This window comes from Crocodylus siamensis, chromosome 4 (genome assembly GCF_052110815.1).
Source record: "Crocodylus siamensis isolate JL-2025a chromosome 4, ASM5211081v1, whole genome shotgun sequence".
Taxonomy (NCBI): Eukaryota; Metazoa; Chordata; order Crocodylia; family Crocodylidae; genus Crocodylus; species Crocodylus siamensis.
In genome coordinates this window covers 153987892-154015024 of record NC_143398.1, presented here as the reverse complement: position 1 = coordinate 154015024, position 27133 = coordinate 153987892, and the positions used below count along the sequence as shown (strand labels likewise).

The window sequence follows — 27133 nt, the reverse complement described above, 5'->3', positions numbered from 1 at the left end:
CCTTTAGAAGTGTATGAGCGACTTGCTGATGAGAGGTATGGGAGGCAGGAAACGCCTCCACCCAATGGGTGAGCTGATCCCGCACTACTAAGGCATATCTGTATCCTCAGCACTGGGGAAGTTCGATGAAGTCTATTTGCAGTCTCACAAATGGGCCGGCAGTGTGGAGAGGCAGTAAGGAAGGCCAACCGCACCTTGGCATGCATCCACAGATGCATCTCGAGCAGGTCCAAGGAGGCGATCCTCCCCCTCTATGTGACACTGGTCAGGCCGCAGCTGGAGTACTGCGTCCAGTTCTGGGCGCCACACTTCAAGAGGGATGTCGACAGCATGGAGAGGGTCCAGAGGAGGGCCACTTGCATGATCAGGACAGGCTACGGGACCTGAACCTGTTCAGCCTCCAAAAGAGAAGGCTGAGGGGGGATCTTGTGGCCTGTTATAAACTAGTCAGGGGGGATCAGCAGGCATTGGGGGAGTCACTGTTTCCCCGAGCGCCGCCAGGAGTGACCAGGAATAACGGTCACAAGCTGGCAGAGGGTAGGTTTAGGTTAGATATCAGGAGGCGCTACTTCACAGTCAGGGCGGCTAGGGTCTGGAACCAACTTCCAAGAGAAGTGGTGCTGGCCCCTACCCTGGGGTGTTTAAGAGGAGGTTAGATGAACATCTTGCCAGGGTCATTTGACCCCAGTATTCTTTCCTGCCGTGGCAGGGGGTCGGACTAGATGATCTGCTCAGGTCCCTTCCGACCCTAGAAACTATGAAACTATGAAATGGTTGATATGTCCAAGGTCGGCCCCCAGGTGGGGGTTTTCTCTCTGGGCCAGAGTTGAACGCTGGGCAAGTGGAGCAGACGCTGGTCACTTGTTTAGCCACTGCATGGATCCCAGGGGCAAACCAAACTCGGAGAATGGTTTCAACTATGGCAGTTGCCTCATAATGACCTTGCCTATGGACTATTTGGCACAGGGGCCACTGTAATGTTTTAGGCAAGATGGGGCGGTCATCGCTAGTGTACCACAGTCTATCTTTTGAATAAGCCCCATAGAGACGTTTCCAGTCTTCTTCTTCTCCTTTGCACGCTTGCTCATATCCTTCCAAGGCTCTGGGTGTCTCTCACACAGGAGCAAGGGCGTTGAGATTTAGGGGTTGCTGAGCAGTAGCTTTGGCAGCAGCATCCGCCCGCTCATTTCCTTTAGCCTCAGGCATGCTCCCGCCAGTGTGTGCGGCGACATGTATTACGGCTATCTGTCTGGGTTTCTGGATGGCTTCCAGGAGCTCAGAAACCTGAGTGGAGTTCACAATCTTTGCTCCAGAAGAAGTAATGAAGCCTCGCTGTTTCCATAATTGCCCGGTGGAGTGGCAAATTCCAAACGCATACCAACTGTCAGTGTATACGTTTAAAGTCATCTTGGTTGCCAGTTTACATGCATGAGTTAAAGCAATCAGTTCAGCTGCTTGTGCACTTAGCCGGGGAGATAAGGGCTTTGCTTCAACGATGTTGAAGTCAGTGATGACCGCATACCCAGTCCGACGAACTCCAGCTTCTATGTAGGAGGACCCATCTACATAGAAGACTAAGTCAGGATTGTTCAGGGGCACATCAGTGAGGTTGTCTCAGGGCTTTTCCATCATATGAACGACGGTGCAGCAGTCGTGATGTGGCTCTCCATCCTCGGGATGAGGCAAAAGCGAGGCCGGGTTGAGGCTAGTACAGCATGAGATGCGCGCGCTTTCAGCAGTTAGCAGAGTCACTTCATACTGGGCTAAACGCTGGTGAGAGAAGGCTGGAGTCTTTTCTTTAGTCATTAGGGCTTCAACTTCATGAGGAACCCTGACTTCGAGGGGGTACCCCATGACTAGCTCTTTCGATCGCTCAACAAGCAGTGCTGCCACTGCAATGGCATGCAGACAGCTGACTACCCCTTTTGCCACTGGATCTAAGGTGGCCGAATAATAAGCGATTGGGCGTAACTGAGGTCCCAGTTTCTGGGTTAGGACTCTTGAAGCTACTCCCCGTCTCTCGTGGACAAATAACACAAATGGCTTCTCGTAGTTGGGGAGTCCTAGAGCAGAGGCTTGTGATAGCTGGTGTTTAACTTGGTGAAAAGCATGGTCTAACTCGGGGGGCCATTGAACCACTTCAGGTTCTCCCTTCCGAGTGATCTCTACCAGAGGCTTAACCATCTCTCCGTAAGCAGGGATCCACGGCTGGCAAAATCCAGCCGCTCCTAAAAAGGCTCGCATATGCCTCTTAGTGGTGGGCTTTGGCAGGTCTTTTATAGCCTTTACCCTTTCATCAGACAATTCCCGCAGTCTCTCTGAGATCACATGCCCCAGGTATGTAACCTTCTTTTGGCAATATTGTAATTTTCCTGGAGATACTTTATGTCCTCTTTCAGCTAATCCTTCTAATAGTCTTAAAGTGTCCGTCCGGCAGCTTACCTGAGTCCATGATGTTAGTAGTAGGTCATCTACATACTGTACAAGCACTGTATCCGAGGTAAGTATGATACCTTGTAAGTCTCTCATCAGGATTTGGCTGAAGATAGTAGGACTCTTGGTGTATCCTTGGGGAAGTCGTGTCTAGGTTAAATGTTGTTTTCTCTTCCAAGTGAAGGCAAAATGTATTGAGACTGGGCTGCAACTGGGTTTGAAAAGAAGGCAGCACACAAATCAATTACTGTGAATCGAGTGGCCCACCACGGGATGGAGGTAACAATAGTGGCAGGGTTAGGAACTACGGCAGCTCTGGGAATCACATAATCATTTATAGTACGTAACTCTTGCACAAAACGATAAACAGGCTTGCCATCCTTTCCTGACTGGTAACACGGGAGTATTGCAAGGAGACTGACACTCCACTAAAATCTCTTTCCTGATGTATTCATCTATAAGGGGCTGTAAACCTTCTTCTGCTTCTTTATTCAGCGGGTATTGAGGCACGCAAGGCAGGACTCCCCTCTTGGTTTGAATAACAACCGGAGTGGCAGACTTCAGCAGTCCTACGTTGGTGGCCTCTCAGCCCCACAATGTGGCTGGCAATCGTTGTAGTTTCACCAGTAAATTTCTCTTTTCCCCACCCCCGAGGCCAATGCCCCGGCAAAATAAGGCAGTTTGTCAATTGGTAATTCTAAAGTTATTCCCTCCAGACTATAGTGTAGAGTGGCCCTCAGCTTACACAGTAAGTCCCATCTGAATAAATTCATAGGAGCATGGGCAGACAACAAAAAGGAGTGTTCACACGACAAGGGTCCCTCTTGGACTCGAGTAGGGGCACTTCTGCTAGTTTTGAACAATCCCCCCCGACTCCCATCACATTCTCAGTTCCTTCCTCAATTAGACCTGCACGCTCAGGAGTTTAGATAACATAGACATAGTAGCGCCGGTGTCAATTAAACAATCATAGCGTTGTTCTCCTACCTGAATTGAGGCAACAGGGTCGCTCTTATTGCAATTTATAGTTACTGCAGGGCAGACTGGGTGAGGGTGGTCAGTTGGGTCATTGAGTCCTTCTTTCCTGTGAGTAGTTTTTGACACCAGCTCCTGGCGTCACCGGTCCGGAGGGGGCCCCCGTTCTGAGATGGCTCCGATGTTCATCCCCTTCCTCTGGGGACACTCTCGTTTGAAGTGTCCAGGTTGTTTACAGTAGTAACATACTTCACTGGCCCTTTGAACTGTGGACCACCCCTCGCCCTGGTTTCTCTGACCTAATCCCCTTTGTTGAAACCCCCCCTGGCCCCTTCCCCTGTTCCGTCCTCTTCCTGACATGCTGTGCACAGTTCCCTCAACCATTGCAGCTACTAGCTTAAAATCTTCCTTTCTCTCCTTCTTTCTTTCCCTCTCCTTTCTCCCATCAAACACATAGCTTGCTATGTTTCTTATCTCTAACATACTCTTTCCTTCCCACCCTGGAGTATACCTGCAGAAATGCTCCTTGATATCGGGAGCACTCTGGTTTACAAAGGCTGATACCAGCAAAGGCACATGCTCTGGTTTATCTACCTCAAGACGAACGTATGTCTTGGCTGCCTTACATAAACAGGTAAAGAAGGCATCCGGATGCTCCTCGGGTCCCTGTCTGCATGCATGGAATTTCCCCCAATTCACGGGCTTTTTACTCGCTTCATCAAAGCCTGCTAGTAAGTCATTCCGGGCTTCCCTCAGGGATGCCCTTCCCCCGGGGGTGTTGTAATCCTAATTACATTCATTAGAAGGCCAAGGATCTCTGTTTGCTGCTGAGGCAATAGCCCTGGCACAGTTTAAAACTTTAGCCTGCTCGTCTGGGGTCAGCAGGGTATCCATGAGTTCCTGCATGTCTGACTAAGAAGGGTCTAAGTATGGACTATGCGCTGAATAGTCCGTCCTACTTCATCAGGTTTTCCCGAAAAGAGAGGGTTTGTTGTTGCAAAGTGAGGAGGTCCCCTCGGGTGAAAGGCACATGAATTAGAGTAGGGTGAACCTGGAAGCTGCCCCCGCCATCCACAAACGGGACTGGGTAGGTTCGCAAAGGAGCCTGAACCACCGCGTTCGGGTGTTCCTTCCCCTGGCTGGATGGAAATGTCTCCCCCACAGGACCCTGGCTCCGGGTCCAGACCGAAGAAAAGCTTCTGGAGGCAGGGAGTCCAGAGCTCGGAGCTGGTGCTGACGCCACGGGAGCTGCAGCGCTCTCGTCAGGGGGCAGGGGTTGACCGGGGACAGGGAGAGGCTCAGGTCCGTCTTCAGACTCTACAGAGACTGAAATCGGAGGATCACAAGGAGGTGGAGTGGTAGAGTAAAGAACTGGTTTGGGGGCTTTTTCGGCCAATTCAGCCCACAGGTACCAATAATCCATCTGTTGAGTTTTAAAGCTACCAATTCCATTCGAAGGAATGCCAAACGAGACCGATCAAATGAGCCAAATTTCGGCCACCTTTTATCCGGAGCACCTTGTTGAGTTAAGACAGGCCACTCCTGTGTACACAAAATACAAGCGCACTTCCTTTCCATGCCAGACTGCACCGGCAGATTCCCTTCTCCCCAAACCTGGAGAAGCCTCCCTAAAGGAGATCCCGGTGGGATGTTTGAAGCCGATTGTCCCATTGTTAGAAATATTGTTAGAAATGCATAATGAATAGAGTGTTGTTAGAACTGCACAGTTTGCATCTCGTACCTGATAAGCAGAAACACTACCAAGGACCTTTTATGCTAAGAATCACTCCCTTTTTCTCTCCCCCTGACTTTCACATGCAGATTACAGAAGCTGGAATTCAACTGACTGTGTCCTTGAAAGGGGGCGGGATTTCAACTCTTGGTAACCTAGAGAGCTTTCTGAGCGTGCGTAATTAGCTGATGCATATATGCCTATCCGCCCCGCATACTTAAGTAGTTAGTTATAATATACATGCGACGGATGAAGTGACGTAATCACATGTATGTTTGTATGAACCGGAAATGAGTTGTAAGAGTTCCTGTTTCTGCACACGTGCCCAGGAGAGAAGACATAAAAGCCAGCTAAGAATTTCCTCAGGGGGCGGAGTAATCTGAGATTTTTCTGTCTCTGCTCTGACCCTATTTGCAAATACACCTTTTGTGCTGCTAATAGTGTGTGCCTGAGAATTATTATTTGCGAGCCTCCAAAAGAAACGAACCGCAATATTTTGCAAGACCATCCTCCCGAGACTTAAGCACTCTGGTCTATAAATTCCTGGGAACAGCTACCCCTCACGGCGGGCCCCACTTACCCGACGCCCGGACCAAGCCCTCCGAATGGTGACAAACTCACCTATGCCAGCTGGGAGGGTTGGTCCAAACGACGAGCAGCCGGGTCAGCACACAAGGGTCCCCATCTGGGTCGCCAAAATTGTTGAGGAGTTCATGACCCCTTGCAGAGCTATTCCCAAAGACACAGAGTTGCTGTCAATCTCAAAATTTATTCAGCATGCTGGGCACTCTGAGTGAACTCAGAGGCCCCAAATAAAACTGTTAGAGGCGATTTATAGTTTACAGACAAGATGCGCGCGCAGGTGGGAATTTTCCACTGCGAAGGAAAACAAGATGTTAGGTCAGTGTGGGAAAACTCTTTAATTGTTTCAAAACTGTTTTTTGGCTGCGTGTTAACTAATGCGGGGGGGGCTGTATCTCTGCTTCAGACTTCAAGGCGACGAGGCCTGTGTCTTATCAGCCTGTCCTTGAAGCACTGAGCCTGCTACACTATTATTTATGATTTTGTTAGTAAATTTCTACAGAGACACACATTTGTGCCACTACTGTTTGTGCTGCTCTAAAGGCACACCTCTGCTCATGTGGGCATGGCCTTGGAGAGCAGGTACTCAGTTTCCTTCAAAACAAGCTTGAACTGAAAACACTTTCTATTTTCAAAGCTACTCAACCCCTGCCCCAGCACCAAATACTGGAAGCATCAGTCATGCTGATGCTGCACAGACTGCAAGGGCTGTGAGAAAGCAGAAGTGGAGGAAACTGTAGGAGGTGCTGGGCTGGGTTTGCTGTCCTGTAGCTCTTTACTAAGGGTTGCACTGGGAATGCAGAGATTTGGCACCTGTGCTTTGGTGCCACACAAACCTTCCCGGGGCCTGGCCCTGGTGAGGGGAGGGCAGCTTTCTGGCTGGCTGTAACAGGAATCATCCTCCTATGCACCTAACAGAGTTTTATGGAAGGCAATTGTTTACTCTGTGATTTTCCTGCAAGGGCTACTCCACGTAGATTGCATGATACTAGGATTTGAGGGAGTCCATGCAGCTAGTGTGATGTGGGGTGGGAGGGGTCACTTGTAACTACCTGGGAGTGGGTCTGGGGGTGACATGTTAATAGCAGAATATGGAATGGGCTGCATTTCTCAGCCCCCTCTTGTTCTTTCTTGCCCCCATCCAGCCCTAGAGCCTGAACCTAGCTATGGCCTCACAGTGCCCCTCCCAACTCACAGCTGCCGAGTTTCTCCACTCCAGATTGCACACAGCACTTGCCCCATTGCCCTGGCTGGGGATGCAATCAGATCTTCCGTTCTGCTGTACTGCCCTTCCTGTTCCCTGGGCAGAGGGGTTTCCGGGGTATTTTTGCATGTACTGTCACTCACCCTTAACAGGGCTCCCCACTCCTGCCTTGTGCACAGGGCAGTGAGCCCCTCCTGCATGGTCTCTGGGGCACAGAAGAAGTGCCTAGCACCCTTCTCCCACAACTGAGTTCAGGAAAACTCTGTCCCTTCTTCCCGCGAGGGCTATGAAGACGGCAGAGGCCATCCCTCTTGCAGCACAGCCACCTGCCCCACCTGTACTCTCAGCACTCCCTGCTGGCTCACCAGCATTGCTGCCCCCACAACCCTCAGCACTGCTGGCAAGTCTTACCCAGCTCCTGAGGCTTCTTGGTGGAGGGAAAGGGGAAAACTGCAGCAATCAGAGCCCTACCAGGGATCTCCCATAGGACTGCATGTGTTTGCAGTCTTCCCCCTTCATCTGCCTCCATCTCCTCTGGGCTGAGCTGTGCGTGGGACCCTGGATTATATGATTTCCCAGTGAGAAAACAACCTTCAAACACCTGAAAAGCTCAGAGAGAAAAGCAGGGGGCAATCCTCCACCCACTCCATTACTTTCCAGATGCCTAAAGCCCTGCCTAGGTTAACAGCCAGAAATACAGTTGCTGCTTCTTGGTACAGGGCAGCCCAGGTTTGCTGGGTTTCAAACCATAAGCCCCATGTGGGTACTAGTGTATTTTGGTGGGCTCCAAAAAAGAAAGGACCAACTTCCACACTGTGGAAGGGGACACCTTTCCTCTCTTTTTATGTGTGCCTTCTTCACTTCTTTAAAGAGCCCCCTATTCTGTAAAAAAAAAGTGAATGCACCCTTGGCTGTTGGTGAGCTGATCAGGGTGGGAATGTCATCTCTAGACATGGTGCTGGGGAGACTAATCATAGTACACAACATCCATCCTAAAAAGAAGCTGAGAAGCGAGAGAAGGTGCAGAAAAGAATCACACACCAGATAAGTTGTTGTACATAGCTTCATAGTTTCATAGTTGGTAGGATCGGAAGGGACCTGAGCAGATCATCAAGTCTGACCTCCTGCCATGGCAGAAAAGAGTACTGGGGTCAAACAACCCCAGCAAGGTGTTCATCTAACCTCCTCTTAAAGACCCCCAGGGTAGGAGCCAGCACCACTTCTCTTGGAAGTTTGTTCCAGATCCTAGCCGCCCTGACAGTCAAGTAGTGTATCCTGATATCTAGCCTGACTCTACCCTCTGCCAGCTTGTGACTGTTATTCCTGGTCACTTCTGGCAGTGCTCAGGGGAACAGGGACTCCCCCAATGCCTGCTGGTCCCCTCTGACTAGTTTGTAACAGACCACGAGATCCCCCCTTCAGTCTTCTCTTGTGGAGGCTGAACAGGTTCAGGTCCCGTAGCCTCTCCTCATAGGGCCTGCCCTGCTGCCCCCTGATCATGCGAGTGACCTCCTCTGGACCCTCTCCATGCTGTCCACATCCCTCCTGAAGCACGGTGCCCAGAACTGGACGCAGTACTCCAGCTGCAGCCTGACCAGTGCCGCATAGAGGGGGAGGATCACCTCCCTGGACCTGCTTGAGATGCATGTGTGGATGTATGACAAGGTGCGGTTGGCAGTGAGAAACCGTCAGAGCCTGGTCTGTTTAGCTTATCAAAATGATTGAGGGGAGACTTCATTACAGCGTGCAGATGTCCTTGCAGGGAGAAAATGCTTAACAGCCTCTTAAATCTAGCAGAGAAAAGCAGAACCGAACCTCTGGCTGAAAGCAGAAATCTTGCAAATTCAAACAGGAAGTAAAAGTTGAAATCGGTAGCAGTGATCAAGGGTGATAAACCTGTGGAACAAACTGCTACAGGAAGCAATGTTTTCTGTATTCTTCAGATCACGGCTGGGACCTTCATGGAAGAGATGCCTTTATCATGGTGAAATTTCCTGGCGCTGAGTCACCTGATGACCTGATGGTTTCCTTTGGCCTTAAACTCCAGGGCTATGAATAAGCAATACCAGTGTGTCAGGGACTTAGCACGGGTTGGAACAGGGGAAACCCTGCCTGAGGTCTGTTCATCCTGCAGTAGTTGGCAGATAATAGCGGTGTGCAAATGTAAAGCCTGTTTGTTGGCTGTTCTCTTGGACGGAATTGGTCCAATTGTTTCACAGGTCAGGTAGAAAAATCAGATGGGCCATCACTAGCCCCAGTAAACAGGGCCTGTAGAACGATACCACCTTGGTATCAACCTGGGTAGTATCTACCTTGGTACTGGTGTCTTTATGAACTGTGTGTGTGACTCCGCTTATCTGCTCAGTTTGTAATGCTGCCCATGGAAAGCAAAAGATAAATTCTCCCCAGGGTCAGGGGTGGAGAGGGAGGGCCAGGAGGGCTGAGAGATGTGGCTAGGAATGTAGGGAATGGCTGGCAAGAGCTGAATGAAAATTGGTTCATGGATGAAGAGCCCTGGGGAGACAAAGGATGATCCAGTGACTGAATGGGAGCTTTTATCAACCAGGAGCCCAGGGAAGCTCTGAACACTGCAATGTTCAAACAGACCCTGCCTAAAGAGACTGTTTTTAATGGTGCTGCTGTCTAGGACTGGGACACGCGTACAGAGTCCCTGGGCCTGCCTTCTCACGGGAGTCTCAGCTCACTTGGGCCTGTTGTGGGACACCTTGGGGTAGTGCAAAAAAACACTCTAAAACATCTCCAGGCATTGAGGTCCCTGCCCCAATAAACTTCTCAGTATCACTTCCCCAGAGAGGCAGGCAGGGGCAGGCACTCACGGAGAGAAACCCCTGAGCGGCTGAGACTGGTTTGGGGAGCAGCTGCCCCCAGCTGCTGACAGAAGAAGAATGCAGCGATTTTGTAACATCGCACGTTTTCTTCTGGGCTGTTGGCAGGGCTGCGTCAGGCCTCTCTTAATCAAACGCTCCAAAATCGCAGTCACTAGCACTACTTTGCTCAACCATGACAGGCAGCAGGTTTCAAGACAATCCCACCAAGCCCATGGCTTTTAGCAGAGTTGGACTCTAAGCAGAAAGCAGGGCTCGGCCTCCAGTGTAGCAGAGCTGGCGCTTCACTGTGACAATAGGAGCCTGTCTGGGTCCGGCCCTAGCAGGGAGGGTTGTGAGCCCTGCTTCTCCTTTCGCCTTGCCCTCTAGCCTGCATGGCAGCGCCACACCCTTTCCAAGGGGCTTCTGGGGGGTACAACTCCATGCAGCTGCCTCCCAATGGACCCGGGGGTGCCTGTCTCTCACCACAGACAAAGCATAAACATTTCAGCAGAAGCTTTTTCTCATGAAATAAAATTGATTCACTGCAAACCTGCCCCCTGCCCCCAACACACACACACACACACGCACGCTCCACGCAAGGTGGGGGTTGTCCTCGGGGAATGCGGTCCCCGAAAGATGGACCCTGGCAAGGCAGACTGTGCTGTGGACCCCTGGAGATGCAGCACAGGACAGGAACAGGCTTTGGGTGGGTGGGGAAGGAGTGTAGGGCTATTGCGTTAGCCCTGTTCCACCTGAGAGCGCCCAGTGCTGGGCGAGGTGGAGGTCTTCCTCAAAGCCTCTTTAGGGCATCTTGGCAGAAACTGGGTGGTGGCTAAATTGTTCTGCAGCAACCCCATGATTAGGCCACATCATATTTAGCCTTGACTGTGTTCAAAAGCAGGGGCTGTGCATGTGTGGTCTAAACTAGCAGTTCTCAAACTGGCCTGGGTCTTGTGGCCCTTTCTGGGTGTTACCCTGCTGCAGATCCCTACTGATTCCTGTGAAGGACATTAAAAAAATGCAACACTTTATGTCACAACAGCAATGTTGGAACTTCTCCAGCTGCCTGAGAGATACTGGAGAATTGGCCTACATTTTTCTTTCTTTTTCTTTCTTATATACCAGTATTTCCCCTTTTTCATCTAGTGGGCTCTTCCCTCTTCTCACACACCTGTGGCAAGTTTGCTGCTTACTTCCAGTTTAAAAAACCCATCCCCCAGTTTAAGAAACGCTGGTCTAAACCAGTCCTCCCAGCACATTTGCACCCAGGCATGATTTCTCATGGGATTTTATTAACCATGGTCCCACTGTTCCACAAAGTAGGACATTAAACCAAACTACAAAGCAGCAGGGGACAGGGCAGAGGACCATTGCCATAGCTACCATCTGTCTGGAGTTCAATGTAAATATACTAATGGCTGTGCTTAGCTCATGCAAGTTTTGGAACAGGGCACCACCCAGGGCAGTAGCCTGAACCCAGAGGCTCACAGCCTGGGAAGTGTTGGGGTCTAGTCTCCCAACAGGCATACTTCAGATGGCTGACTGCTCCTGCAGGAAGCTCTCTGCCCCCGGGAGGTTTCTCTCGGGCTCAGTGGCAAGAGCAGCCTCCCGAAGCACAGTCATGTGCTCTTCCGCTGCAGAAAGCGATCGGTCAATCCAGTCCATGCCGCTAGTCAGGTGACAGGCATTCCTGGTCACCAAGACGAGATGGCTGACAGAGAGCAGGAGGGCCGTTGTCCTGCAAAAAGAATGGCCTGGCTTTTACTGATGGCAATGGCCATGGGTGACTGGTGCCACCTTAATCAGAGGGGGCACATGCCCCCCCCCCCCCCCGCGACCAGTCAGCGACCAGGGAGGGGGGAATCTAGCCAACCAGGGTGAGCGGTCCCCAATTGCACCGACCGGGAAGCAGCCACAGTGCTCCCGGAAGTTGCCATGGCACTCCAGAAGTGGCCACGGTGCTCCCACTCCCCAGACAGTGCTCGCAGGGGGCCACTGGCACTCCTGCCTGCACCCCTGTCCATTGCCTAAGTGGGGTGTGCGGCCTGTCAGGGGGTGCACCAGCACTCTCAGGGGGTGCACGTGTACCTCCGTGTACCCCCTACACATTGCAACAGGCAACAGCATTACCCTTTTCCTGCACAGGAAGGCAGGGAGTGGGCAAGTGGTGTGAGGCGTGCATGCATCTTGGGAGTCTGCTGCCAAGCTCCCTACACACAGACCCAGCTGGGCTGCAGTGGAGAGTACCCAGTGGAAGATAAAGGCCTGGCACGGGTTACCTCCACGTGAGCATGAGAAAGCAGCTCCCTGGGAGCAGCTCTGGCTCCAGGCTCAGAGGGTTTCCATCCCAGCCCTCCACATATATCCATGGCTCAATATGTCTCCCAGGAAGGAAGCTCCTTTCCCAGCTATCACAAGAGTGATTTTACCTTGCATCCAGAAGCTTGGGATCCAGTGGAGGGTACATTGACCTCACAACATCATCAACCCTAGGGGGAAAGAGAGAGGTTTTCATGTTTTTCACTGTTTCCTTTGCAAGGTCTCTGTTAGGTGGTTGGGTTTATTTCATTTCCCCCACCATGGACATGTTTCAAAGTTAAGCACATAGCCTATTTGATGCAAACACCTGCAATGCATTAAGGCACCAATCAGCAAAGGGCTTAGGGTGAGAACTGGAAAAGTTCTCAACATCTACAATTGGGACAGAGTTTCCAGCAGATCCCAGCTCATATTGGGCATGTAAATGGAAGAGGCCTCATGAGCAAAAATGCCCCACACCAAGCAGATCCCACTAAGAATGAGGGGTGGTGATTTAAAAAAAAAAAAGATCTAAGTGGTTTAGGAACAAGTCCTGCTGGAGAGCAGTAGGGGTCTGAAACTTAGAATCGTGTAAACATCCTCAGCTAAGCATTTTTTAAAAATCCAGTCACTTACAGTCCAGGCCTAGATGGACCCGAGCTGTTTTAAGCATGAAGCCTCAGGTGTGGGTGCTGGGCTCTTGGGAATCAGAACCTGAGCTTGTTTTAACAATTTGTGTCTCTCTCAGACAGCATTAGCTTCCCACTTGCTGGCTGAAATCCAAAGTGTTGATTTTGATCTTTAAATCCTTGCATCATTTCAGCCCCAGCTGTGTGCCAGGAAGAAAATGTCACCCAGTGCTGCCAGTTCTTGTGTTTTCTTCTTAAAGCCCCAGCACCTGGAGTCACATGAGATTAGCCATTTCCATTGAAATCAAGTATATTTTTAAGAAGTTGCGGCTGCAGAGAAGGTCCTGAAAACATGCCCTCTACAGCCACAAAGACCAAGGAGGCAAATCAAAGCACCTTGGGGGGCCGGACCTGATGATCTGTTTAGGTCCCTTCTGACCCTAAGTACTATGATACTTGATGTTTATTATTTATTACAATCTCATAATTTTTAAACCATCCTTAGGAACTTGGGGGTCTAGTATGTTTTCTGAATGCCTGTGGTAGATAATGCTGTGAAGCACAGTTCATCCACATTGTTAATTAGGAGCACTGGCTAAGATTCAGCATTTTTGGGGATAGCATCTTCATCTGAACTGCAAGCCGAGCTCCCCCTCTACCTATTAGTTTACTGACTCAAGCTCACCAGAAACCCTCTCCTCTCACCTGGGGCTAATTCGCTTAGCAACCACAATGATGTCATTCAGGCTGGTTGGAGACTTCATTCTGGCTCCAGAACCCATCGTCATCGCTACAAGCTTTTCTGTCAAAGTGTGGCAAATCTACGTACAGAGGAGGAGAGGACAAGTGACCGATTCAGGCTCGAAGACAAAGGCTCATGGTGGAAATGAGACTGCGGCTGTGATTCTAGGTAAACCGTCGGCCTGTTGTTTAGTTATAGTGGAGGTAAATCAACCCCCTCTTCTCATTCACACCTACTGATTTACTCTAGCATGTGGGTCTGTGGGAGGAGTGAGATAAGAATCGTACCACAAACTTATGTCATAGCAGCAATTGCATACTCAGTAGTGGCAACAACGGATACACTCACAGATGTGTAACGTGGCAGTCTGTCTTTTTAAGAGGGAACAGTCAACCCTGTTGAGAAAGCTCAGCTATGCAGCCTTTGGATAAGTAAGGAGTGCCCCACTGGGAACTTTAAACCCTCCCAGAAGAGTGATCACAGGAGAGTATCAAGCAAGCAAGTTAGCTAGCTGTGAGGGGAGGGTCAGAGCAAAAGGGGCTCCATTTCTCATGTCTAGGACAGGGCAAAAGGATTTGGTTTGATTTGATTTATCTAAGGCTGTGCTTTGCTTGGGAGGACTGGCTGAGGAGCTCTTGCAGAAGCCAGCAGGCAAAGCAACCTGCTGAAAGGTGCTTTGTTTTCCTAGTATAAAAGTTCTGGAGAGGATGAGTTACCTTCAGGATAGCGATGCAGTGAGAAACCAGGCCCCTGGGGAGAAAGAGAACAGCAGTAACTAAGAAAGATGTCTGGCTTGTCATAGCCTTTTCTTCATTCCATCCTGTGGTGGAGACTTAATCAAATATGTATTTACCATGGGATCTACTCACCAGAAATCACTTCAGACATTAGTCATTTTTTCTCATTATGTTACTTCAAAATCCAGCCCTGAGAGGCCCAGCTGAAAATAAGGCGTATACCTTTAACAGGGCTGGGAAACAACCAGGGGAACAACTTCTTTACCTATAGTAGTAGCACTCTGTCTCCCCCTGGAAAGCTACAAAAATTGAGACTGAACTGCTCTTTGTGGTAAAAGTTTGATCTCAATCAGAAGTTGTGGGCTTCCTGCTGGAACCACTGTCTAAAGGTCTCAGGGCTGTGCTGTGCAGGAGATTAGATAAGGGGGCTGTCTCATCTGCGCTTGAAATGAACAAATCTGATGGCTTATTTAATGGCCAATTGCTAGAATCTGTGATCCTAAAATCCTTTGTTAGTCATATATGGGGTGTGTCTATTAGAGTGACTTCCACCAAGAGCTTGTACATAAAACGTTAGCACATTGCAAATACAGGACAGTGGAGTCAGAAGCAAGACCTCATGGTTTTGCACTGTACCAGGGAATGAGTAACTGTTGTCAGAGTCCAGTTGTATTTGTAGGTGCAAATTAAATTTCCACTTCCTAACCTCACATGCCTCTGGTGTACATAGTTTTCAGCTATGTATAGTTAAGCCTTCCTCAGAGGCTCTGGGTTTTGGCTGCAACCAAGGCTGGAGACTTTGAGTAGGGTGTAGCAGTGCTTCTGTTGGGACTTAAAGCCAGAGGTTCCTAGCTAAAGGGTCTTGCCCTTCTGCTCAGGGCCAGACCAAATGCCATATTTGGGCCAGCAAGGAATTTTACCCCATGGTCAGGTTGGTATGGGGTATAGGGGTTTTGGTCTTCCTCTGTAGCGGGGGCATGGCCCTCCACCTGGGATCTCTTGAGCATATATTAACAACTTTTTACAGAACAGGGCGCTGACTGCTATTGTCTGCGTACTTTACCTGTGGCAGGTTAGGATGTTACATGTTCTGTTATGTTACGGTCAATGATAGTTTTATGAAATGTTTAAATTTTGGATTTTTATGGGATGGTTTTCATAGGGATGATCCTGCCTTAGGCAGGGGTTTGGACTAGACAACTTCTGGAGGTCCCTTCCAGCCCTGCTTCTCTGATTCTATAACATATAGCTGCTACCATGTTGTGCAACATGCACAAAAGCAGTCCCACAGACCAGCCTGCACCAGGGTTCTTCCTTCAGGAAATTAGGATACAAAATATTGTTGTGTTGGTCACACAACATCACATTGAACTGAAAATAATGTGTTGTTCCATGAGAAACTAGATGCTTTGCTATTCAGTTTAAGTGCAAAGAAACAATAATATAACTATTGGAATGTGCACTATTTGCTAGATTATATGCTAAACACAACAAACTAGGCAAAAAATAATCAAAAGATAGCACGTCATTAGTCCTGTAGTCATTATAGTTAAACAAAATCTAGCCTTCCTAAGCCTCTTGACAGTGCCTCCATTACTTCACTGTCAGTCACTTCCACACCAAAGTTAATATTACCACATCCAAATTAAAGTTTTTTAGCGTGAACTAAAAACAGTCTGCAGAGCTGTGAAATAGAAGAGAGATGTTACTAAGAATGGTTAACAGACAGCAAAATTGCAGAAGAAAGGATAGTTTGATTAGTGGAATATCAAGACAGTTAAACAAAGGATAGAGGGTCATTAACATCTGTTGAGTGGAGAGAGATTGCATCACTGTATCTCCTCCTGGATCTGCCCCAGTGCCCACCCAAACAGCTGGCAGTTTAATTCAACAGGACAGCCAAAGAGAGGAAGAGAGACTTGTTCCAAGTCATCCAGTAGCCCGGTGGCGTAGCTATACATAGAAAAAGCACTACCCCCTGAGGCCAGACCAATACCTGACCCCCCTGCCAGCCTCACTGCTGACTAAGGTGGCTCCAGGTAAGCACATGCATGCTCTCAATGCAGTGCCTGGGCTCCCAAACTTAGAGCACAGTGCTGTGGACAAGGACACGGGCAGCAGAGTCAGGGAGAGATTTCTAAAGAACATGTGGGAAGGAACATTGCATGTCTTACGAGGCATCTTCAATCCAGTCCTCGTTCTCCAAAATGGCCTCGATGTGTGGGTTTGTTATTACAACATCATCCAGCTCCAGCTCTGAGGGCTCGGACTGTGTCTCCATGGCACCAATAAGGTCAACAATAGGCCTGGAAGGACAGGGAAGGTTTGATGGAGGGGAAGTAGTTGGGATAGAAATAGCAAAAGGGAAATTTTTTCTAAAATGCATACGGGGTGAGAGTGCCTCCTCAAGACGCAGCTAGGCCCCCCCAGTAGGATATTTCAGAGCAGGGAAGTCAAAAGCACCCCACCCCTTGTGGACCACATCCTAGACCACAGGGCTTCTTGTGGTCAGATCCAGTCTCAGCAGTGGCAGGGCAAGTGGCAACTGCAGGGCGTTAAGCACAGCCATTGCTCACTCCCTGCCACCAATATGTGTCAAGAATAGAGCTCTGTGGCCTGGATTTTGGTGTCACGACTCTGTCCACTTGCCCCACCGCCAAAATTCCTGGCCCCTCTACCTGCTCCATAGGCCACATGACATGGTCCCATGGGCCACATCCAGCCCAGGAACACCCAATGGGAACCAATCAAGTAACTCCCTAAGTATGTTTAAAAATCTTGGACTTAAGTGACTGAGTCTCACTGATTCAAAGTGAGTTGGATGTCTAAATGACTTGAAAAATGCAATCCTAAATGTCTAAGTCACTTTGAAAATAGGAATTAGGCTCCTAAGTCATGCTTGTACTTGGAGAAGTTGTCACCAAGCATGTTCTGCCAGAATCCTTTATTTTCAGTGGTTATGGCCAAGATGTTCAGAAAAGTGACTAGTGACTAAGGGTGCTGGACTTCCTGGGTGCTTTGCCCAAAATACGTCCCAGGGTCCTGCGTGTCAGAGGGGTGCCCCTCCTGATATACATGATGTCCTAACGTATGAGGGTGTGAAGAATCTGGACCTCCGAGCTCTGTGTTTAATTCTCTATTTGAAACGTTTGAGGCACTGTCATCGAAACCTTCTGGCTTCCCTCCCCACTGGTATCTTGTTCAATAAAACCATAGAGTTATTGAGTCTTCTTTGGCTGAACTGCTGATGTTGTAACAAACCACGAGGGATGTGATAGGGCTAAGCAGCGGACTTACACTCCTTCTCCCAAGGTGCATTTAATGCCACCTCTGAACTCTCCAGACAAGATCTCTCAGAAATGCCCAACCTGCAAATATTCCCTCGGGCACTTGTCACTTCCGTTCTCTTCTCTTCTATCTCAGGTTTTGGACCAGAGCCCCATGCTCCGATCTCTGATGCTTTGAGTTGTGTGTTAGATGCTATGACTAATGTTCCTCACATCCCGTTTGATCTTCTCATTCTCTAGAACCATATTGCATCTCCACTGGGGGGAAAAAGGAAATGCAGAGAAGCCACATAGCCTGGGGTTTCAAGGAAGCCTAAATGAGTTAGGTGCCTTCATCCTAGTGATTTTCAGTGTAAAGTTATTATGCCAGTTTACCTTTGCCCCAGTAAAAAGGGCCCTTATAAAAGGGTGTGCTCCCCTCCCCACACAGTGAAGCTCTTTCACCTACTACTCTACACTAGCAAGGTGTTGTGTTTCAACCCTACTGGGTGTGGTGAAAGCAGTGCCACTTCCTAATGTAGGTATTGCTCCTGGCTGTATTTCTGCCTTAGCTCTTTGGCCATTTCATTTTCAGCCATCTGCCATGAACAGATTCTCATCTGCCACGTTGGATCACAGCCTTCAGAAAGCAATGACTTGACAGTCATGTCTATACGAAGTCCCTGCCAAGGTCAAGTAGAGGGCACACAGGGGGCCTGAGCACATGGTTCAGCATTGCAACCAGGCTTCTTGTTTCAGGGAAGCCTGAGAGCAGGACAGGGGCACACACGCAGGCCCTTTGCTCTGCCTAACTGCTGGGGTCTGGTCCAGGGGTGAGGGGAAAGGGCTTGTTTTTTCACAGTGGTGCTGTGCTCAGTGGGGAAGCAGTATAGACTTGACCCCAATGACTCAGGCAGGCTTGAAAGACTGACCCGAATTGTTCCTCATGGTCTCTATAGGAGCTCTCCAGACTCATTTCTACCAGCACCTGGGTGGCGCTCACACACTCCTCCCTTTACCCCATTCCCTCCCCTAATTCTTTCTCTCCTCTCTAGCAGTGATCTGCCAGAGGAGAAGGGGCTGGATACTCACTTTGTGTCATAATGGTGCAGGAGGTCCTTGGGCCGGCAGTACCGCTGTCTACACACCACCACCAATGCCACAAATGAAGCCAGGAAAATAGTAGCAAGCACGCCGATGGCAACGATGACAACAGTCTCCATGGCTTCTCAGCAGCACCGCAGGCTGCAGTCAGAGGTGCATTTCCATCCCACAGGTCAGTTTAGAAAAATAATGCTTAAGCTGGAATGCAGTTATACAGAGTGAAAGCCCAAACAGTGAATGTGAGAAAAAATTACAGCCCAGGACATGATCAGGGAAACTTTGCAGAAACAAATGCAAAAAGTATGGAGTGGGGGGAGAAGGACTTTTTTGTTTGACTTTTCAAGCCTTGATTATATATATATATAAAAAAAAAAAGACGAAAGTGAAAAAGTACACCCCTCTCTCCACCCTCCCCCACCCACACAATTCCCATATACCCAGAAACTGAAACCCCTCCCTTCTCCCCTATACCGCTCATGTGGTTACACAGTTACGACTAGGTATCCATCTTCCACTTTGCAGAGTGCCCCCTTGATGGCCCAGCACAACACAAAATGGTCCACAGAAGAGAGGGGAAGGGGACAGAAAGCACTCAGGGGGAAATAAAAAGGAAAATCAGTTCACAAGCAGGTTGGAGAATACCGTTCCATAATTTCTTCCCAGTTTCAAAATGTGAGATTTCTAGCTTCAGGATTTCATAGGCTCCATCTTGGGTTATGTACAAGCAGGGGAAGGAGGGGCCCTGCCACACGTTTCCCATTTCAAATTCCAAACTTCAAAGAAACAACAAAATTTGAAACATTTAGGCAGCTCTGATGAGCCAGGCTGAAGTGCACAGACAGACAGGAGCATCTGCCCAGGAGCTGAACCTTACCGAATAGCAGCAAGCCCAGAAACACACAAATAGTACAGTTGTTTCCCCATCACAAAGATTTATTGCTTATGTTAGAAGTTGCACCTAGAGACCTCAGGCAAAATCAGAGCCTCAACGTGGTAGGTGCTGTACAGACCCTGTGAGATGATCCCTGTTGCAAAGACCATATTATCTTAATAGACAAGACAGAATATAGAGAGGGGCGGGGAAAAAAAGGATAGTGACCTGCTCAAGGCCACTCAACAGGACAGCAGCAGCGCTGGGTGCGGGGTCTCTTGTCTCATGGGAAAATACTCTACCCACTAGACATCACTGCTTGTCATAAATAATAAATGGGTGCAGGTACCAATCAAGCATTTGGATGTCTATTACCTCTTCAAAATATTAGTGATTTAAAGAGTTACAGAGCCAGGAAAATCAGCCTTACCATTCCAAAGCAAGTCATTGATACACATGCATTTATACAAGACTGATACCATAACCTTAACTCTGTCCAGCATCATTGGGATCCTGTACTGTTCCCAAAGCACTGCAGCCTGTTATCTATGTAGGACAGTTGTATGTTCAAAGGAATGACTAAGCCCTGCTCTACTTTTAGGATGCCTTGTGGTATTGTTGTTGTTGTTGTTATTATTTGTAGGGCAGTTGTGCTTAGGAACGCCAGTCATGGGCCACAGCTCTTCTGCGCTCGGTGCTGTACAAACACAACACAAAACACAGGTTCCTGCCACGCAGAGTTTGCAGTCTAAGACAGGGGTACTCAACCCCTGGCTTGCAGGCCAGATATTGTCTGTGGAGCTGTATTATCTGGCCCCCAAGGCTCCCCACAAGCCCAGAAGTTTGGCAATGGAAGAGTAGTGGCTGCTCATAGGCCAGAGAGCGTGCTAGATTGAGCACCGGGCCCTGATCCCAACATGTAGGGCCCAATGTGACTATGCAGAACCAGGCAGAAGGAGAATGGGGCCAATCCAGGTGCACACAGACCGGGCAGAAGTGGCCATGGACCAGCCCCGCACCACACATCCAGCTCACGGGACCCAAAGCTTGAGCACCGCTGGCCTAAGATAAGAGAGCACAGGTGGATGGAGCAGACGGACAGGAACACAAGGAAACTTTGAGATAGCATTGGGAAGCAGGGCTCTCAGCACAGTGACAGTCTCATGGTGTCAAATCTTTTTGAGTCATCATGGAAAAGATGTGCTTTAAAGAGGGCTCTGAGGAAGAATAATGCATTACATGCATGGTTGTTTATGGGCAGCTCCCCCCAAGCATAGGGGGCAGCAGGAAAGGGGGAGGTCTTTGTGTGAAGATCTAACAAGTGAATGATGCTAGTGATCCACTTGTTAGATCACATTAGGTTTGAGCAGATGTGGGGAGCTAATGTTTCAGTAGCAAATGATAGATGCTGGGGCAGGTCATGGAGACTCCTAACAGAGAAGACCAGCAGTTCACATCTGAGGTGAGAGAGAAGGGGGTGCCTGTGGACGGTGCAGAGGGGGGCATGAGCCAGTCCAGATAATCTGCTGGAACGGCATGGGAGTGAGCAGGAAGTGCTGCATGTATCAAAGCTGGAGAGAATCACAGAATCATAAAAAAACAAAAGGGTTGGAAGGGACCTTATCCAGTCCAACCCCCTACTCCAAACAGGACCATTCCCAATCATATCATCCCAGCCAAGGCTTTGTCTGTCAGGACACTACAGCAACTGAGATGACAGATGGTGAGAGCCAGGGTGACAGTTTTCGCTGGTGGAAGGAGAGGAAAGGCTGAATCATTAGCCATTTGTGCAGGAAGACTCTGTGAAATCAGACATAGCCAGGGTGTCACCACCTAGAGGCAGAGGTGCAAGTCAAAGAGGATGCACGTTAAGGGCCTGAGTGACAGGCAGAGTGGTCGTGGGCAGCTGGTGGAGTGATCCAGAGCTCTGTTTTAGTCACATGCTGGCTATAGACCCACGTGGAGCTGTCCAAGTCAGGCTGAGAGTTTGGTCTAGATGGAAGGAGACAGGTCTGGAGCAGAGAGGTAGGTCTGTGATTCACCAGCACAAAGAGGGTAGCTGCATGTGTGTGCTGGCAGATGAGATGAGGCTTACAGGAAGAGGAGAGGGGGAGCCCTGCGGGACTCAAGAAAGTGCTGCAGGGGGGGATGCTGAGGAGGAGCGTGGAGAGGAAGCACAGGAACCAGTAGAGGCCGGAGCCATTAAAGGAGAAGATCTCTTGAGGAGACGAGCATGGTCAAGAGCGTGGACACTGGTTGATCGGCCAAGGAGGATGAGCTAGGAACCGGGATTCTGAGCGTGGGCTGGGGAGTGGGGCACAAGCCAAGGGCAGGTCCCTGCTCAGAGCACAGGACACCCAGAACCAGGCCAGACCCACAAGCACAGAGATGCCCAAACCAGGTGGCACAGGGACCCAGGGGATGCCCAGGCCTAGCCCATGTCCAAGGTGCACTGGGACCCAAAGTGCACGGGGCATTCAAACTGCGCAGCGACGCAGCAACCCCATCCGGGCCCATAGCACACCATGCTCCTTCAGGTGCTGTACCGGGAGTGTAGCCAAAGCACAGGGAGCCTGGCTTGAAACCTCCGTGCCTCAGAGCAGAGCAGGTTCCCATGGCAGTCAAACAGGTCTGCCCTGCGTCATGCAGCTCTGCAGGAAGGGGCAAGAGGAAGGCACGCTGGGACCCCCAGCTCCTCCGTCAAGCCATTTAAAGAGAAATAAAGCTGTGGTCCTTCCTACCTGCCTGCCAGAGAGCACTCTCAGCGCATGAGCAGCCAGGATTGCCGTGCTGGTCCTGGATTGGGGACGCCCAGCAAACACTCGGAGCTCTGCACGACCTTTATCCCCACCTACAGCAAACACCCTGGGCTGGGCACTCCCCGGGGAGCTGCAGCTCTGTCGTAGGCAAGTCACGGGGAGTGATTCTTCCACACGCTGTCTCACCGGTGCCCAGTCTGCGGCACCACATTTCAAGAGAGACATGCCCATGCTAGAAAGAGTCCGGAGGAGAGGAACACAACTAATTAGGGGCCCGGGGAACACAATATGAGGAGAGATTGGAAGAACTAGGTTTATTTAGTATGGAAAAGTGAAGACGGACAGGAGATGTGAAAACAGAAAGGGTTGTCAGGAAGAGGAGGGCAATAAACTATTCTGTGTCCATAGGGGACAGGGCAAGAAGAAATGAATTTGAAATGGAGCAAGGGAAAAGTAAAGTGGATGTTAGGGAGAACTTTCTGACTGCAGGTGGGCAAGCACTGGCACAGACTGGGTAGAGGCTGGAAGCTTTTAAGGGTGGGTTAGACAGACGCTCGGCTGGCATAGTTGAGGCAAGGCTGATACTGCCCTGAGCAGGGGGGTTGGATAGGATGTGCTCCTGAGGCCTCTTTCAGCTCTGGTTTCTGTAATTTAAGATTCTCCACTCCTCCCCCAAATCTGCCATCTTTGCTGAAAGGAGCCAGGCCTGTGTGTGGGGGAAGGGGCTGCTCAGAGAGGAAACGCAGCACTTTATCTGTCTGCAAGAGCCTTCCTCTGTTTAGTGAGGCCCATCTCTGGGAAGGGCGCGAAGCCTGCTTGCTCTTCACTTACAGGACCCATTTTCGCCCTATGGCACTGATGCCCAGTCCGGGGCACCACATTTCAAGAGAGACATGACTGTTGCCCTATGGCACTGCCCGTTCTTGTTACCAGTCTCTCTGTGCTTGGAATTTTGTTTAAACCCCGACAGCTGGAGAAGCCTCTATGAATGCAAGGAGGTCTGTGGGTTGTGGGAAAGATCTTGAAAAAATGATGCCCGAAAAACTCATAACTTTGCTGAACACTGAAATCTGTGGACTTCACACAGATAACGGTTTCACAGCTCATTACAATTTGCCTGTTCCTTGTGCTAACCTCTCTCTGTGCTCCCCAGATTATAAAGAACCTCTTCTGTGTCAAATGGTCTTATTCTTTTATGTAACAAGGTGGAGTTATTTCAGTTGCTCTTTACTTGGGCTGTAGTTATTTCTGATAAAAACTCTTTGTCCCACAGGCTAAACCCCCTCTTCCCAGTCTTCAAGGGATGTAATGGAGTGAAACCAAAGTCATGGCATTTAGCTTCAGCTATACCTGCTTCTTTCCCAGATTTGAGGAGGTATTTTGTACCCTCAGGCTTGTCTAGCATCTCTCCCAGCTATACAGTTGGTCCAGTGAAAGATATCACCAAGCAAAATCTTGCTTCCAGCACCAGCAGCTAACAATTCCCTCCCCCACACCAGTTCTTTTAAAAATCTCATGATTTTTAAGCCAGTCTCATGATTCCCTAAGGTTTGGCTCATGATTTTCACCTCCTGTGACTGGTAATGCTGCCTTGCTTCCTCCAGAGCACAGCCCTGCAATGTCAGTGAGCTCCTCCGGGGACTAGTAGTCCAGCCACAGTGGTGTTTCAGTAAGAGCAGCAATCCACACTAGCTTTTCTGTAGCAAAGTTAGTTCCCATTTCTGCATTTGCATTTGCTTCAAACTTTCACTTGTGGGTCTGTAATTTCCCAGACTACGTTGTTTCCGCTGAAGCATTAAAAAATTTAGTTAACATTTCATATATTCATTATTATTTTTACTTTAAAAAAGAATCAGAGAAAGCATTTCAGAAGTGGCACTTGGCCCTGTACTTGCTATGCAAGCTGATGGAAAAGTGGCATAGCAGAGACAACCCTCTTTAGAGGCAGATTTGAACACAAAAGCCAGATCTGGAATGAAAAACTGCAGAGCTCCTTCAAGCCCCACACAATCCTTCTATTTTTCCTTAATAGTCTGGCGATTAAGGTCAGAGGGGGCTACTCACATGAGTGAAGTTAAATCTACAAACCATTAAAGGCAACATTTGCCACAGTCACATTCTGGAGCGTAACAGCCTGGTGGGTCCAGTGGAGAGGGGTCTCTGCCAGGACCCAGGAAAGCTGTTTTTTCTCTTGGCTCTATTTCACAGTCTTAGACCAGTCACCTCCCCCTTGCTGTGCTCTGCTTTCCCTCCTCTTCTTTGTCTATTTACCACAGGGATGATATTCTCCCTTGCTATGTATTTGTACAGCACCTAACACAACTAGGCTCTGATCTCAATAGAGTATCTACACAGTGCTATAACATAACCCATAATGAGAGTGCTCAGCCTTAGTATTTTATGCCCCAGGTGCTGAAATAAGTAACTTTTAACTTTTCCCAAACATAATTTTCTGCATAGATTCATACTGCATTGCCTAGGAATGTGCACTTGAACTGTAATCCACATTACTGTACAATGGGAGGAATATTATGGCACTGCCGCTGCAGAAGGAACTTGCACTATTCCCTGACTCACATGAACGCTGTCTCATAATATGCATCAGTGTAGTTTTAGGGTGTCTAAATCCACTTTTATGATATTCCCTTTAAGACTGTACAACAATCGTATTGATATGTTTTTTGCCTGCAGTCCTGATAAAAAGCTAAAGAGAATAATTCAGGACAGTATGTTTCTTTCAGACCTGAGCCTGCAAGCACAAGGGGGGTTATTCACGTGCATAAATTTACTCCTGGGTTTCCAAGATTGGACCCCAGCCACTAAACAAATTGAAACTACGTTACACATTTGAATTATCTAGTTATCCTCCACCAACAAACCCAGCAATCAACCATACTGGTGTTTTGTTGTAGCCAATTTCCTAGAAGCAAATCCATAGTGTAACTGCAGTGGTTTATATAAGCATCTGGCCCACCAACACTGTTCTCCCCTTGTGATTTGAAAGGATCTCTAACATTGTAAGTTTACACAATGCCTTCGGCATAATTCAGTTTAATTCTAGATATAAACCCACTTCCTCATCAACAAAATGCAATTGCCTAAGCCTGGAGAAAATTCTATCAGTAATACCTTGCCATAAAGTTATGCTAGCAGAGACCTAGAGGAATAAAAGTGCCTAGAAAGAAAAGAAAGGAAAAAGAGAAATCAGCCTCGCCTTTTTGCAACTGGAATCGATCACTTATTGCTGAGGAATTTTGATTTCACCATGGCTTCTCAAGCAACTCAGAGGAGGAAAAAAAGCAGTCTGCAAAACAAAAATCTGCCCTTTGAATAGCTGATTTTTTTTAATAGGATTAAATACAGATCTGGAATGTCGTCCCTGTTCCCAAACTGTTCACAGAGTGAGAAACACGGCTTAGTGTTAGCTGTTTGTTTTCTGAATCGGTTTCTTCTTTAAAAGGCTGAATCTAAGTTGTAAAGTTTCTTAAAGTATTGTCTCCCAGACAGCCCCAGAACGAACAATTCAGAGCAGCTACCAGACTGAGCCTTCCCCTGTAGAAGAAAAAAAAGTTGGAGACTACTCTCCATCCTAGATCATTTTACAGTTACCTGCAAATATTGTGGGTTAGACAAAAGGGTCCAATGTGCCAGCGTTTGTTCTTCAAGTTTCTCTCCCTTCAAACAAAATGGACTCCCAGATCCTTAGGCTGAGAGCTGCCTAGCCCATTATCCTCACGGTGTGCTCTGGCTTGTAAGCATTCCTAGCTGGTGTGCTTATGTGTGTTAGGAGTAAAACTGAACAGACTCCAACCTGACAGAGCAATGATTAGTATGTGGGCTGAGAGTGCTGTTGGTCAGCTGCTTTCTCTCCATAGGGACACACTGGGATACAGCCCCAGACAGCGGCAGAGGCATGAGAAATTAGTCGACATGGCTAGACAAGCAGGAAAATCCCAGTCAAACAAGAAAAGGCACTTCAGAGTCCCATACTTGAATTGAGCATCTATCTAGCCCCCCCCAGTACTGTAGCACTTTTTGCAACTATCTAGTTGGTCTAATAAAAGATATCACCTCCCCAAGACTTCTGATTACTTTTGCCTGCAGACCAACCCAGCTCCAATCTGAATCTCTGCTTTAAGAGAGCTTACCTTCTGAACACCTCTCTGAGGCTAGACAGTGTTTTTACCCTCGTTTTACAGATGGAGAAGTGAGGCCCAGAAAAAACAAGCAATTTTCCCACCTTTGTTGCTTATACACACGAACTTCAAACCTTGCCTAGGGACCGGATAATACTAATAGTGGTATTCAGTGGATGACAGCAAGGTACAACTCACTGGCTATGACTGATAGTGACATGAATGGGGCCCCCAAGAGCTTGGGCTCCTCTAGATCGGGGTGGGCAATTATTTTGGGTGGAGGGCCACTTACTGAGCTTTGGCAAGCCATTGAGGGCCACATGACAGGTAGTCAGGGGCAGATAAATATTAATTGTCTTAATTTTTTTGGGGGGGGAGGCCCTGTGGGCCGGATAGAATGGCTTGGCGGGCTGCATTTAGCCCCTGGGCTGCATTTTGCTCACCGCTGCTCTAGATGCACTGCAAAAGTTGCTGAACCCAGCATTTGAACTGTAGTACTCTGGGTGATGCAGCCCTGGGGAAGGACTGCATTGTTGTTCCCGATAAGACGGTACAGGTCCCTGGGGAAACCAAAGTCATAGCCATCCTCACTCCCTATGGACCACTTCCTGCCTTATATACTGTTTCTCTCAGCAGCAGACTCCAGGCCCAAGTCTCAGTGCTTGCATTTGCTCCAGGAAACATGAGATCACGGAAACACCACCCTGAAGAAGATCAGGACTCTCTTTAGCCTTGCAAAAACTCCTCTTCAACACTGGCCAGCACATAAATGACGTTTCCTCCAGACAGCAGACGGTTAGAGGTTGGCTTACAATGAACAACGAAGGTTTCCGTTCC

At 48.8% G+C, this 27133-nt stretch overlaps 1 protein-coding gene across 2 annotated transcripts; it reads right to left on the bottom strand.

Annotated features, from left to right (window-relative positions):
* Positions 1–5761: 5761 nt before the first annotated feature.
* Positions 5762–25949, bottom strand: TMEM98 (transmembrane protein 98). 2 transcript variants are annotated; one of them, XM_090044280.1, is made up of 7 exons: positions 25770–25949; positions 18519–18728; positions 16335–16466; positions 14140–14173; positions 13387–13502; positions 12184–12243; positions 5762–11492 (listed from the first exon to the last, which is right to left on the bottom strand). In XM_090044280.1, the coding sequence occupies exons 2-7, from the start codon at positions 18647–18649 to the stop codon at positions 11285–11287; spliced, it is 681 nt and encodes a 226-aa protein (XP_089900406.1). In that variant the 5' UTR covers positions 18650–18728; positions 25770–25949; the 3' UTR covers positions 5762–11284. The 2 variants fall into 2 exon arrangements, with proteins under 2 accessions (XP_089900406.1, XP_089900407.1); XM_090044281.1 differs by lacking the exon at positions 25770–25949 and adding an exon at positions 22143–25705.
* Between the last annotated feature and the right edge of the window lie 1184 nt (positions 25950–27133).